General features: G+C 44.5%; 1 protein-coding gene across 1 annotated transcript in view; it reads right to left on the bottom strand.

Annotated features, from left to right (window-relative positions):
- The window catches only part of PTPN14 (protein tyrosine phosphatase non-receptor type 14), a 138,269-nt gene extending 128,369 nt beyond the window's left edge, over nucleotides 1-9,900 (bottom strand). The window contains exon 1 of the mRNA XM_029933370.1: nucleotides 9,480-9,900. Within this exon, the coding sequence (XP_029789230.1) occupies nucleotides 9,480-9,530 (51 nt within the window). The 5' untranslated portion in view covers nucleotides 9,531-9,900. The remainder of the gene's footprint in view (nucleotides 1-9,479) is intronic.
- Between the last annotated feature and the right edge of the window lie 4,985 nt (nucleotides 9,901-14,885).

The following is a 14,885-nucleotide window of genomic DNA, read 5'->3' as shown; positions in this document are numbered from 1 at the left end:
ATAGGATATAACCAGATTTCCCTCCAAGCTTTTCAGCAAGACAGAAAAGTGAAGTAAAAAGTTGTTGAAATGTGTAATTTAAAGGCTTATCAGAGCACCTGGTGGCTCAGTCGGTTAAGCGTCCAACTTTGGCTCATGATCTCACGATTCGTGGGTTCGAGCCCTGTGTCAGGCTCTGTGTGGCCAGCTCAGAGTCTGAGCCTGCTTCGGATTCTGTGTCTCCCTCTCTCTGCCCCTCCCCTGCTCCTGCTCCATCTCTCAAAAATAAATAAATGTTAAAAAAAAAAAAAAGGTTATCAGTATAGATTGCTGATAATAAATAGCAGCCGTAGATATAAAAGTAGACAAAGTATATCAAAAGAAAATTCCAATTAAAAATATAAAAGTTTAAAGACTTTTAAAGGAGGGATCCTGAACTTTAAATTCAAACTGTGAAAATCATACTATTAGTTTATATAGAGAAAAACATACCATTAAAAGTAAAATTTAAATACAGCTTTGTTAACAATAATAACAACAGTAAAAAGGCAAGCCCTATTTGGTGTTTATTGCAACAGACACTATCCTAAGTACTCTATAAGAACTAATTCATTACATCTTCAAAATAATCTCCAGGGACATGGGACATGGGACATGGGACATGGTAGAGGTGGTAATATTACCTGAACACATGTTGAGTATCGTGGCTGGGGTGGGGAAAGACATGGGAGACATTTTCTTTTTATCTTATTTTATTTTTTAGAGAGAGAGAAGGAAAGACTGAGCGTGGGGAAGGGGCAGAGGGTGAGGACGAGAGAAATCCAAGCAGGCTCCACTCAGAGCCCGACGCGGGGCGCGATCCCAAGACCCAGAGATCCTGACCTCAGCTGAAACCAAGAGTCTGACGCTGAACCAACTGAGCCACCCGGGCGCCCTGGAAAGACATTTTAGATTTGGCATCTGGGACACGGCTCAGTAATCATTAGGACGGGACCTTATTTAAACATAGCCATACATTCATCAGCTGCTCCTCTTCATTCTAATTTCTAGTATGCAGGTGTATATTTGCAGGACAATAAAACTTTAAAAAAAAATAGAGTGTAAGAAACAGAAAAATCAAAGCCAGCACTCCAATTCCACTTTAAATCTCGGTTCAGGACTGTTACATTTCCACACAGTAAAGCACGGTGACCCCATTTTTGTACTGCTGGCCGAGAACAACCTGGTGGGGCGATCGGGAATTTACATGATATTCTGAGCTGCAGGGAGAACACAGACCCATGTCAACAACTGCTAGGAGTCGTTTTATTTCATCTACACATCAAATATTTCTACTGTTGAGCAGCAAATACACCTGACTTCACCAACTCCATGAGGTTTGCCCCATGTCTTTTATTCGTTTATTTCATTTCATTTACTTCACAGGTGAATCTCTGAGCTTCCATAGTAAGGACACGGTTCCTAAGACTCCAGCCACTTTGATCACAGAACTTTGTTATTGAGAAGTCTGAGAAGTAGTTGGGAAATGGATACCTTCATCAAACTGCAGGCTTAGGAAACAGGCAGTAGATGCTGCCAATGACGTCATGATTTCCCAGCTTCTCCCCATGCGTTACAGAATGTGGCAAATCAACCTAAGACTAAAGAAAGGTCTTCCAACGTGGGTTATGACTGTAAAGCAACGGCCACTGCCGCCCCTCAATCTGCACCCTGGAGAAGACCTTCACGCTGCAATCCAAGGAGCCAGAAAATACACAAGGATGGTGACCTCACTCAATCGCCATTTAGCCAGATGGCGAAACTTTTTGTCACTGCTGCATCGAAGCACTAGCCCAGCCCCCAGCAATGGGTTGCTGCCTCGAACATTCCCTTACTGAGAAGCAGCTACTCCTCAGGGCTTCCGAAGCATTATCCTTCCCTAATCCTTACAGCCACGTGCAGGAGGTGCGTGTTCTCCTTCACGCACTGAAGTGCCCCATAGCAGTCATGTCCAACTTGAAGCAAGCAAAGGACAGGCATCACAGAAACAGGACTCTGAGGACCAGAAAGTCCACAGACTGGTGACCCAGTCCCATCTGTTAATGTAAAGGGTAGGACACCCATCGGCCACAGGACAGTCCTCAAACATTTCCCACTACATCACCTATTTCCAAGGTTCCACTCTGCTTTGGTGACTGTGAGACAATGGTGATGAGGCATGGCCCCAACTAAGGCCAAACCCAATCACAAAAAGACCGACAGGTAAATGGGTAGAGCGTACCCCAGGATAAGGGACAGGTCTGGAATTTGGGGACTCTTTCTGTAGGAGGTTAAGGTGCATACTGAATCTGAAGGGCAGCAGGGGTACCTTGGATTGGGGGGAAAGCAGCTATGGCAGGGTAAGGAAGAGGTTTTGGTGATTATGGCACAGAGAGGGTGAAGAATGAGGATCTTAGTTTGACTCAAGTACTCTGTTTAACTCGATAGAAGGAAACGCCATCACCAAAGTAAGAAACGCAGAAAAAGGAACACGTTTGAGGAGGAAGCCAATGAGTTCTGTTTGTGTCATTCTGAGTTTAAGATATTTGTGGTCAATCTATATGGATAATCAGTAGGCAAGTGGAATGTGGGGGCCCCAGAGAGAGAGGTATGAGTTACAGGGCAGCTCACAGTAGTGGTCTTGGATATGGCTGTGAAAGTAGATGCCCGATCACTCCTACATTCAACGGGTGATCAGTGGAGAAGAACCTTCCAAGGACAGTGACAGAGAATACCCGGGGTAGGCAAAGGACATCAAGGGGACCCAAGAAGGGAATGCTTCAAAGAGGGGGCTGTGGTCAATGCCAAATTCCAAAGGAAGGTCAAATAAGATGTAAGCTGGGAAATATATACTGTGGCCACTGGGAGATGTCTGGCCCCTTCCCCAATACAGTGGCCAAGTACACAGAGCCCAAACCTGAACAAGAGATGCAGCCCGACCTCAGAACTGTCTTGAAAATCTCAGCTACAAAGGAAAGAGACCAGTCTTTTTTATTTGTTTAAAGAGTTTATAATAAGCAAGAAATATTCCAACACAGACCACCAAACTGTCACTACCGAACAGATTTACAATGATTTTGCAGAGGTAAATCCAAGCCAGAGACACTGGCCATGTCAGCCATGCATCCTCAGATTCAAGACAGCAGACCGCTGACTGGGAAGAAAGGAAACTAAGAATGTTATTCCAGAGTTTTCTACGGAAAAACCCTAAAACTACGACCCTGATATTGGGTTTGGGATCATTAATACATAACCACAAAATTCACAGCTGAGCTTTTTTTTTTTAACATAAAGATTATTTGTAATGCTCATAGAATGTTCTTAAGTAGGCAAGAGCCTCAAAAGCTTCAGTTGGACATAACAAATGGAGAATTAGAAACTACATCTTTTTAGTGGTGACATTCTACCAGGTGACTGCCACTTATTAACTAGGAATGAGGTGGCTGTCTTCTCAGAGACTGACATGCACCGGGCCTGAAGCAGCCCCACTGAGGGGAGGAGACTTCCCATCTCTCTTTGCTCTCCCTTTTAATTTTTTAAATGTTTATTTTTGAGGGGGAGGAGGGGCAGAGAAAGAGAGAGGGGGAGACAATCCCAAGCAGACTCTGCAGCTATTAGCACCAAGCCCAATACGGGGCTCAAACTCACAAACTGTGAGACAGTGACCTGAGCCAAAACCAAGTCAGACCCTTAACCGAGTGAGCCACCCAGGTGCCCCTTGCTCCCCCCTTTTTTAAACGTTTCCCAGTCCAGATGACCAGTCCCTCCGAATAAGAAAAAGCTCAGGGTCACGTGCAGCACAGCCCACTAAAAGAACTTGTGAGCTATCAGGGGCAGTATTTATTGTTGCTGTTTTAACACTGAAAACAGGACCGTTTCATCCTGGTCTCTACAAAACTGCGATGGCGTTAAATGAAAATTCAGTAGCAGTCATTCCAGTTGTCCCTAAAAAGGGGCAAACTATTCATGGATATCATCTGCTTTCTCTGCAAGGGATGAGTCCTAAAACTTCTGTGTTATGTAAATTATATTTGCAAAAGAAAAATGAAGAACCTTCATGGTGTCACATTATTTAAGAGAACAAACTATGGAAGGTATGTGGTCTGAGCCCAAGGAATAGTTTACCCATCACTCACTCTGAGCACTGGGCCTCATCAGAGATGAGGTGTTGTGTCTGACAGGTTGCAGGAGTTAACCATTAATCTCCTGGCTAACAACGGCCCCCTCCCACAATCCTTCCCAGCCCTCCAGGTCCGCAAACCTGACAGTGGAAAGGCAGGAAGGCCTCCCGTTTCTAAGACTGCAGATACGGTTAATCCCACACCAATGCCCTCTCAGTAAAGGACATCTCAGAAGTCAAGACCTCAACATATGTACCTTTTTTTAATTAACCCCGAGTTAGTAGGGGCTCACCCTACAATAGTAAATTCTAGAACGAAATCTTCAAAAGTGTCTATAACACCTTTTAACCCTAAAACTACAAATGAGATGTCACAGAGTTAAACTTATGCTTCTCCAAGATTTGGGGGGTTTTTATTTTCACCAGGTGCATTATGACCAACTTTCTTTTGTTCTAAGAAGCACGAGCTAATGATAGGGTGAAAGGAAAGGCCATTTCTTTACTTTTTTTTTTTAATGTTTATTTATTTACTTTTGAGAGAGAGAGGGAGGCAGAGTATCCCAAGCAGGCTCCGCACAGTCAGCACAGAGCCTGATGCGGGGCACGAACACACAAACCATGAGATCGTGACCTGACTCAAAGCCAAGAGCCAGCCGCTCCACAGACCAAGCCACCAGGCTCCTCTCAACTCTCCTTCTCCACCTTCCTTGCCCTCTACAACCTCGCCACTAAAAATTTAATCAGAGTCCACAGAATGGTGCCGTTAGGAAGAAAAGTGGACCCTCCCCGAGGGACAAATGGCTAGAAGAGTGTGTGTACCTTGACATGACGGAATTGTACACTGCAACACGGTCACCATGGTAACCACAGGGTTTATTTTTTTTGGAGGTTTTTTTTTTAAACCACGATTTTTAAAAAAGAATTTTTTAAAACAAATCAGACTGCTGGTCGGAACACCAACTCACACTAAAGGGATTTTAACCCTTGAAGTAGATCTGATCTATATATTTAGCTAAGAAATGATCTGGTCTGGGACAGGAAGCAGCAGAAACACCGGAAAGGGAGTTGGGGAAAGCCACAGAGCGGAGGTTGAAAACTGGCTGCCTAACTGTGTATCGTGGCCCCATATTACCTGCTCAACAAGCATCCGCTAAGCACCGGCCATGTGCCAGGCGCTGTTCTAGATGCAGGGCATACAGCGGTAAACAAAACCGAATAAAAATAAAAGCCTTCCTTACATCCTGATGTTCTGTTTGGTCCAGGTAGTTTTAAACTTTGAAAATGATGCCACTATTCAAAAATCAAGATGTTTCACATTAAAATACAGATTTCAATTTGCTCTTTTTAAAATTTATTTATTTTGAGGGGCGCCTCGGTGGCAGTTGGTTGAGCATCCAACTTCAGCTCTGGTCATGATCTCATCGTTTGTGAGTTTGAGCCCCACATTGGGCTCTGTGCTGACTGCTCAGGGCGTGGAGCCTGCTTTGGATTCTGTGTCTCCCTCTCTCTCTCTCGGCCCCTCCCCTGCTTGTGCTCTGTCTCTCTCAAAAATAAATAATAATAAAACTTTTTTAAAAATAAATAAATTCATTTTGAGAGAGAGCAAGAGAGAGAGCAGAGGAGGGTCAACGAGAGAGAGAGAGAAAGAGAATCCCAAGCAGTCTCTGCACCATCAGCATGGAGTCCAAGGTGGGGCTGGAACTCACAAACACAAACTGTGAGATCATGACCTGAGCTGAAACCAAAAGTCAGGTGCTTAACCGACTGAGCCACCCATGCGCCCCCCGCCCCCCATTTGCTCTTGAAAAGAAGATCTGATTGCACCAAATTTCAGCCTAGCAGCAATGAACTGGGATCGAAAGTGACCGCCCACTGACTGGGGATCACTCTGTGGTTTGGCTGCAGTCTCCTCCGCGCCCCCATTTGACCACAGGTGTGCTCCGTTCATTTATTCTTCCAACTTCGCCTTGTAAGTATTTGAAGCTTTAATCGGTACTGAACTGTGTGCTCAGATTCCAAGTCATGCTTCACAGAATCTGATTATCACATCTGCCATGCCTAGCTATTTGACTGAAGCGAAAATGCCTTCCTCAGCTTCCTCATCTGCAAAATGGGGTAATAACGGTACCTATTTCATAGGGTTGTCACGAAAATCAAGTGAGGCAATGTATGCAAAGGGTTCAGCACAGTGCTTGGCACCAAGCACGTCCTCATTAAATCCTTGCCATTCTTATAACTGGTTGTTCGTTTTGACTCTTGCCTTCATCATCATCGTTATTAGTATGACTGCAAGAAAAACAATGAAAATATGGAGGGAATTCCAATTGTGAAAGACACCCTCCCTGCACCATCCCTACCCCCAACAGTTTTTCTTTTCTAGTTTTTCATACAGGATAATTATGAGAGTCTATTACCACCTGAATGTTCCCCCAACCACAAATTCCAGAGCAGCAAGCATATATATCCAGCATATAACCCCAGGGAGGAAGATTAATTATCTGAGACTGTCCTTAAACAGAGTAAAACACGTTCATTTGCGAAAGCCACAAACCTAGCGCTTGATACGTTCTCTCAAGCTCTCTGCAAAGATACCATGAAAAGGATCATGAATTTAAGGCATGCTGCCTACAGGAGCCCTCCTGGCACATGAGAAATGCTCTGGGCTCCTCACTCACCAGCCCAGAGTCAGACCATATGAGGAAAAGTTTTTCAAAACTGCAAAATGGGCTAAGAACAGTCATCTGCAGATGGGAAAGTATGAACCCGTGGTTTTCCAACTGAAAAGCTTACCCAGGGCATTTGTTAAAATGCAGACTCCAGGGCGCCTGGGTGGCTCAGTCAGTTAAGTGGCCAACTTTGGCTCAGGTCACAATCTGACGGCTTGTGGGTTCGTGGGACTCTGTGCTGACAGCTCAGAGCCTGGAGCCTGCTTCAGATTCTCTGTCTCCCTCTCGCTCTCTACCCTTCCCCTGTGTCTTACCATGCACTTTGTGTCTTTCTCTTTCAAAAATAAACAAACACTAAAAAAAAATTAAAACAGAGACTCCAAGTCTCTACCACGAGAGAGTGTGATTCCCCATGTCTGGGGTCCCTTGCAGGAACCTACCTTTTTTTTTAATGTTTATTTTTGAGTAAGAGAGAGACTGAGTGCGAGCGAGGTAAGGGCAGAGAGACAGGGAGACAGAGAAACCAAAGCAGGTTCCAGGCTCTGAGCTGTCAACACAGAGCGTGATACGGGGCTCAAACCCACGGACCACAAGATCACGACCTGAGCTGAAGTTGGACACTCAATCAACTGAGCCACCCAGGTGCCCCAGGAACCTACTTTTAATGAGCTCCTTGGCGGGCAGGGCTGGGGCTGCTCGGAGATGCCAAAGCATGTGCCCACACCTCCTCCTCTTCCATCTGATCCAACCTTACCCCCATCACCCCAGCTCGAAGCAACGGCTGGTGCTGTGCTATGTGTAACATCACACACCTAAGACAAAAGAGGTGTGCTGTGCGCCCTCAGGCCCCTCCTACAACAGAGGATGCAAATGCCCTGAAGCTCAGCATGAGCACCAGGACAGGCACCGGAGGCCCTAGTGTAAAGTCACTCAGCAGAAGCCCTCCGCCCTGCTCAGTGTCCCGGTGGTGCCTTCTCCTGTGCAGTCAACACTAAACACGAATCTGCCTCCCACCACCATCCATGGCAATGACTGAGGAGCAGAACTCCCTGCAAGAAAATAAATTCTTCTTCCCAGTAACTCTTGTAACTTAACAAAACGGACACATGGCCCAGGGAATGGCATCTTTTCCATCAATGCCTTCTGACCATTCAGCTATCTGAAACCACACAGAAGGATCCCTCCTTGAGCAGAAAACGCCTTATCTCGGAACTAAAGACAAGGAAAAATTTACATACTAAATGTGTGTGTGTGTGTTTTTAAGAACGGAGTTTGGCATATTCACTGCAATTTTAATATCATGGAATAGATTTTATTTCGTCCTCTCAGAAATGTCTTGTTATATCAGAGCCCTTAGGAAAGTAACATTTCATAAAATACAACTTTCCTGGCCAAGATGCCACTGGGCTGGTTTTCTCACATACGCCTGGCCCAATATCTGATAAGAGGGTTGTATCCAACTTCCAGAGAAGCTCCTGATATTTGGGCACAATTCTCCCGCCCCCTCCCCCGCCCCCATTAAACCATAAAAGCAGGAAGTGCCCCTGCACCTCTCCCCTCTGCTCCAATCCCACCAAGGTTCTGGAGAAAACTCTCCCTCTATTGTCACATGCACAAGCCAATAAGCCCAGTCACAGAACAGGAACAAATCATTTACATCTCCAGCTGCCTCATCCCTCCCATCCATTTCTCACAGTTAAAGCCACGGTACTAAACGGGTAGAAATAATTTCTCTATGATGTTTGTTTTGTTTTGTTTTTTCCATGGGGACAGTCTAAGAAGCCGAGGTAAGGATACAAATCGGAAAGCATGTCAGATTACAGTTTACTAGGACAGTGACCAATGAAATATGCCCCTGTCCCCACTGGAACAAGTTTCAAAGGGTCATCACTGTAAAATGTATGCCAGGCAGATATTATATTGGCCCAAATCCCAGCATTTCTATAAAACAAATAGCTTATTAAGATATGTTGACACTCAAGGGGCACTTGGGTGTCTCACAGTCAGCTGAGCGTCCGACCTCGGCTCAGCTCATGATCTCATGGTTCATGAGTTCGAGCCCTGCATCGGGCTCCGTGCCAACAGCTCAGAACCTGGAGCCTGCTTCGGATTCTGTGCCTCCCTCTCCCTCTGCCCCTCCCCTACTTGCGCTCTGTCTCTCAAAAATAATAAACATTAAAAAAAAAAACTTAAAAGAAAGATATGTAGCCTTTCCTGCTGGGCACCATTCTTGCCCTACTAGCACCAGAGTGAAACAAACACAAAACGCGGTTTGGGAAAGTGTGTTTGAAGTTACCCGTGTTACTAACTGCTTACCCAGCTGATCCATGTTGCTACCGGGCCCCTACATATTGACTTTCTTTGGGGCTAGAATTAAATGTTAACGGAAAAGCAGTGTATGTTGGAGAACACTAGATTAACTTTGACATAAGGTGGGAAAAACCCTCAATGAGACATGAGGTACTGAGGATCCCACCTAGAACCTCTCTGACCTTTCCGAATAGAAAAGTCACATACCTTCCTTTGTTCCCAACACATCCCAGCTTAAAAGCAATTCCCATTCCTTACCACTGCGCCCACCCTTCTGCAATGGCTGCTCACGGCCCAGACCCCAGGCTACTGGTCTCCCAGCTTCCTCAACAGGCCCTGCCTGTAGGCATCCGCTCTCCACCACTCACTCTCAAAGCCCATGTTACCTCTCTCTTTCTGGAGACATTCCTTCTCTTCTTTCTCCCAGGAGGTCCCATTCAGCCTTTGAGATTCAGCAACTTCCTCTTCTGCTAAGGCTGTCCCAGGCCACCCAGGCAAATGCAATCAGTCCTGCCTTTGCATGATTTCAGTCCAGCAATCATCTACCCCGAGTATCTACTTCCTCCGGCCTCGGTAGCACTCCCGTCTCCATTTCTACGGAAGCATGGTAGATGTGCTATGATTGTTTTCCCAAAAGGAAACTTTATGTATGCACTTAAAAATGCACAATCCTTCTTCCTTTCCGAAATCATTATTGTGCTAAACCTTAAGGAACCTAAATGAAGGGCGAGCGCTTTCTCAAAAATATCTCATCAGAATGCTGCCCGTCTAGTTAAAGACAAAGTCAGTCCATCCGTTGCACCGAAAGAAGCACCTTCACCACACTAGAGGAAGTTAACATACTTAAAATAGCTAAAGAAACAAACACGGCTTAACCACCCACACCCAGACAGCCTATGACAGCGCTCACCAGGAGCCATAAATGAAGAGGGGTGAACGCAGCAGCAAAGCAAAATGTATCTTTCTTCTGAGATGAAATGGAAGGGGAAAAAAATGGAAGCAGGAAGAGGTGGGCAGGAAAGAAAAGACTTAAAATATATTTATAATAAAGTTCTCTAAGAAAGGGACTTTAAATACGAAGCATTTATAATAAAATCCTTTAAAGGGGCACCTGGGTGGCTCAGTCAGTTGAGCATCCGACTCCGGCTCAGGTCATGATCTCACAGCTTGTGAGTTCGAGTTGCGCGTCAGGTTCTGTGCTGACAGGTCGGAGCCTGCAACCTGCTTCGGATTCTGTGTCTCCCTCTCTCTCTGCCCCTCTCCTGCTCATGCTCTGTATCTCTCTTCCTCAAAATAAATAAGCATTTTTAAAAAATCCTTTAAAGACGGAACCCTGCTTTGGTATCCTTTCATAACTCCTAACTTACCACTGCCACTTCACCTAGCAGTAAATTCTCAATAATGCTTGCTGATTCATAATAAACAGAAGTAACCTAATATATGCTAATAGTGTCCAGTGACAGTTTGAAAAAGAGAAATGTCCAAATAATACAAAAATCCTATTTTAGATACTAGAGCATTCTTATTTGTATAACAGGCTAACACTAAATTATTCTTATTTAGGGGTTCCTGGGAGGCTCAGTCGGTTAAGCATCCAGCTTCGGCTCAGGTCATGATCCCACGGTTTGTGGATTCAAGCCCCATGTTGGGCTCCGTGCTGACAGCTAGCTCAGAGCCTGGAGCCTGCTTCAGATTCTGTGTCTCCCTCTCTCTCTGACCCTTCCCTGCTCACGCTGTCTCTCTCTGTCTCTCAAAAATAAAGAAAAAAAAGAAAAAAAAAGTGATGCAAGAGAAGTTTCGGGTAGAGAAGGCTCAAGAAACAGAATTGAGAATGTCCAGCACAGCAGAATTCTAAGACCTCAGGACGGCTGGAATCTAAAACAAACTGGCAGGTGGTTCCGCAGCAGGTGCAAAGAGAATGCGGACAATGGCATTGGTCATGTCCACCCATGGCCGCAGCACGGGAGATCCCAGTGGTCATCTCTCCACAGTGGGAACCGAAGAGCGGGCAAAATGCACTCTAAGGACCCCTTCCAGTTCCCACTTTTACTGTTCTGCATGCCTCATATACTTTACTCCATCACTTTGACTTGTTGAGTTTATTGGGATCTGTCTTCTGATTAAGAGGCTTGTAAATAAATACAAAACATTTCACCAGTTCACTCAAATGTTTTATTGCCTGACCTCCTGCTTGGAGGTTGCACATGGAGCTGATGAAAAGAATGTCATGAGCATTCTTTTCTACCCACCTGGACAAAATTGTTCTTGACCCCAGGCTAGTGTCGCTTTAAAGGGGCTAAAATGCCTGCCTTGCTTCATGGAACACAGGGGAAAAAAAAGCAGAGTCACAATGCCTGCCAGGGCCACATGTCATCTCACTGAAGGAATTTTAGGGGGAAAGAGTCATCTGTTTTCCTAACTTGAGAATAAAGTTTATCTTTGGAAGGGGCAGTTCAAAAAAAGAAAAGAAAAAAGGCAGCTAGATGGAAGTTATAAAATCGGTTTCTTGAAAAGGCATTAATCAGTACTAGGCTCTTGGTACACATGGCATGTTAAATAGTATCAATGAAAAGATCTCGCAGATAAATGCATACACATGTAAGCTGTTTTCGTAAAGTATTTGGCAATCCCTTAATTAGTGGCAAAGAGGGCTTCTTAGCTACCTACTTGAGCTCCGAGATGGAAAAGGGCTTTTTGAAAAGACAACAAATAGAGTTAAAACAGCAGATCCCTACCTTGTGTGAAAAACATGTTTAAATACTGACTTGACGGCAGCATCGGTAAAGAGAAACAAAAGAGAACGATAAGAGTTCAACAGGAAAAATCTCTTACAGGTGAAAAAATAGGCAGTCAGAAAAAGTCTAGGCAGCACTGGGCCTACGTGTGTTCTGTTTGTCAGAGGCGCCTAAAACCATGCTTCATGACATCTGTTGGTTTCGTTTATATTTAATTTGCAAAAAATAGAAATCAAAAGCTTTGGGGATAATTTTTCTCCACAATTTGGAGAGATTTCATATCAGTAATACAGCAACTTAACGATTCAAAACGAGCTTTAATTAAATATGGAATGACCAATTTGGGGGATGGTATGATCATTGCTAAGGCAAGGCTTGGACTAAGGTGTATCTCCCTTTCAAAAAGGAGAGAGCCTCAAAATGGCTGACCACCAGCTAACTCGATGGACTCAAATCATTACCTATGGGCAGAATATAAACATCCAGGAGCACCTGGGAGGCTCGGTCAGTTGAGCATCCAACTATGGCTCAGGTCATTATCTCCTAGTCCATGGGTTCAAACCCCGCGTCAGGCTCTGTGCTGACAGCTCAGAGCCTGGAGCCTGCTTCGGAATCTGTGTCCCCCTCTCTCTCTGCCCCTCTCCCACTTGTGCTCTGTCATGGTCTCAAAAACAAATAAACATTAAAAAAAAAAAGAATATAAAATAAACATCCAGACCAGTAGAATGTAACCAAAGAATACACAGGCAACACATGCTTTATGCCCAGTTCTGAAACAGACTCGTTCTCCTCATTACATTTGTCTTAAACCAGCATAAAAACAAACAAAACACAACCAAGATTCCTTGAGTTTAATACCAAATAGTGCTAAGTGGAAGAGGTTGCCTAGAAGTGGGTTAGCATACTCTAGGCTATTTTAAATAAAGAACATGAAAAATGTACACGAAGACAAGAAGAAAGAAGAGAAGGAAAAGGGAGAGGGGGGAGGGGAAAAGCAAAAGAGGGGAGGGGAAGGAGGGGAGAGGGAGGAATGATAAGAAAGCTGCAAAAAGTTTACTTGTAAACAAAAGATAACCAATTGTGAAATTAAATGTCATGGCATTTTTAGTGATTTACTGTACAGTTTATGCTTAAGGCTTAATAACATTGCACGTGACATCAATTATATTTAAAATGTTGCCAAGACAATACTGAGAAGAAAAAGAAGAGAGTTGGAAGGCCTATTAAGAAGCAGAAAAAACACCAACTCAAGATATTTTTAAACGGCAACGGCGTTCAGGTGCCAACTGTGTTCAAAAACAATGAAATTCATTCTGCCTCTTAAGGCTCCATCATCCTTATGAGGCATCTCTGCATATAGGAGACTAATAAACTATTCATTTTTGGGTGTGCCTGACATTTTCTCAATACAGGATCTACAGAGACAGGCATGGTCCATTTTTATAGAGGCAGTGACCGGATCTTGCACCCAAAGGTCTACAAAATCTCTCCGAGGAACACATCTGCTCGCCCCCCACCACCATCTTCCCATTTTCCTTGTACAACCCTTACTGGCGGTCTTTCCTAACCAAGTATGAACCCAGAGTAATCACTGTAACTGGCCCCATGGATCTGACAACTGAAGGCTCTGTGTGCAGTTTCTGTGCAGTCCCCTGGGGGAATGGGAGCCCGGGTGTCTTATGGCATTTCGCAGGCGGCTGGTCCCAGGAACACTGGCCACTGCTTGTAACACTGGCCACTGCCTGGAGGCATTCCTCCTGTGGGGCTCCCGCCTCAAACTCTTGTCACTGAGCACAGAGCTAGGGATCCCATCTTGCACGGAAATGGTATTTTAAAAAGTAGCTTCATTCCGTAGTGTGCTACATATGAGATAATGGGTTTTCACCAGCTGGCTGACCTTACTCATGGTTTCCATAGGAAAATCAATTCCTGGTTTCAGGCTAATTGATTCACAAATTCTGGAATCACTCTTTGATAAAGTGAGACTAGAAATGTAAACGGTATGTATGTATTTTTCCAGCGAGTAAGAGCTTAAGAGAGTAATTTGTATCAATAAAAACAAACCCTATCTGCATGTCTGTTTTCATCTGTGTGTGTCTCTGTGTGTATCTGGGTCTAGAATGAAAATAAATACATAAAGATTGTTGGTTAAGTTAAAATCCAGTTAGAATGGAAAGTAAGCAGCTAAGGTATGCTTTTAAAAGTATTAAAGGACTAGGGGCGCCTGGGTGACTCAGTTACGCGTCCGACTTTGGCTCAGGTCATGATCTCGTGGTTCACGTGTTCAAGCCCCACTATCAGGCTCTGGCTGACAGTTCAGAGCCTGGAGCCTGCTTCAGATTCTGTGTCTCCCTCTCTGCCCCTCCCCCACTCATGCTGTGTTTCTGTCTCAAAAATAAATAAAACATTAAAAATTTTTTCTTAAGTATTCAAGGACTGAAAATATAACAGCTTTATAAAGGAGACCTATCATATATACAGCAAAATCTATTTCTTCAGATGACAGTAGGGACACAGTCCCACAGTGAGGACCTCCATCAGATACCTGAAACCTTATATAGATGATGTTTTTTCCCTATACATACATACCTATGAAAAAGTTTAATTTATAAATTAGGAACAGTAACAGAGTAACACAGTAACAATAAAATAGAACAATTATAACAATATACTGTTATGTGAATGTGGTCTCGTTCTCAAAATATCCTATTGTACAATGCTTCTTGTGACGATGTGAGACAACAAAATGGCCAAGATGAAGTGAAGTGAGGGACACGGGCACTGTGACGGAGGGGGAGGCTACTACTGACCTTCTGAGGGTAAGTCAGAAGGAAGATCCGCTGCTTCCCGACCGAGGCTGACCGTGACCGTGGGTAACTGAAACCTGGGGAAGCTGAACCGCCACTAAAGGAAGACAGCTCTATGCTGCCATCCAGCAACCCCTGCATAAAAGCTACCACCCCAGCTGCTTGGACATCAATGACCCACCTCCCAATCTTCTCTTTTCTCTCTTGTCCGTCATATGCTTTCTAGACAGGGCATTTTCAGCACAGAACC

Source organism: Suricata suricatta, chromosome 3 (assembly GCF_006229205.1).
Source record: "Suricata suricatta isolate VVHF042 chromosome 3, meerkat_22Aug2017_6uvM2_HiC, whole genome shotgun sequence".
In the NCBI taxonomy this organism is placed as follows: domain Eukaryota; kingdom Metazoa; phylum Chordata; class Mammalia; order Carnivora; family Herpestidae; genus Suricata; species Suricata suricatta.
This window is presented reverse-complemented; position numbering and strand designations above follow the sequence as displayed.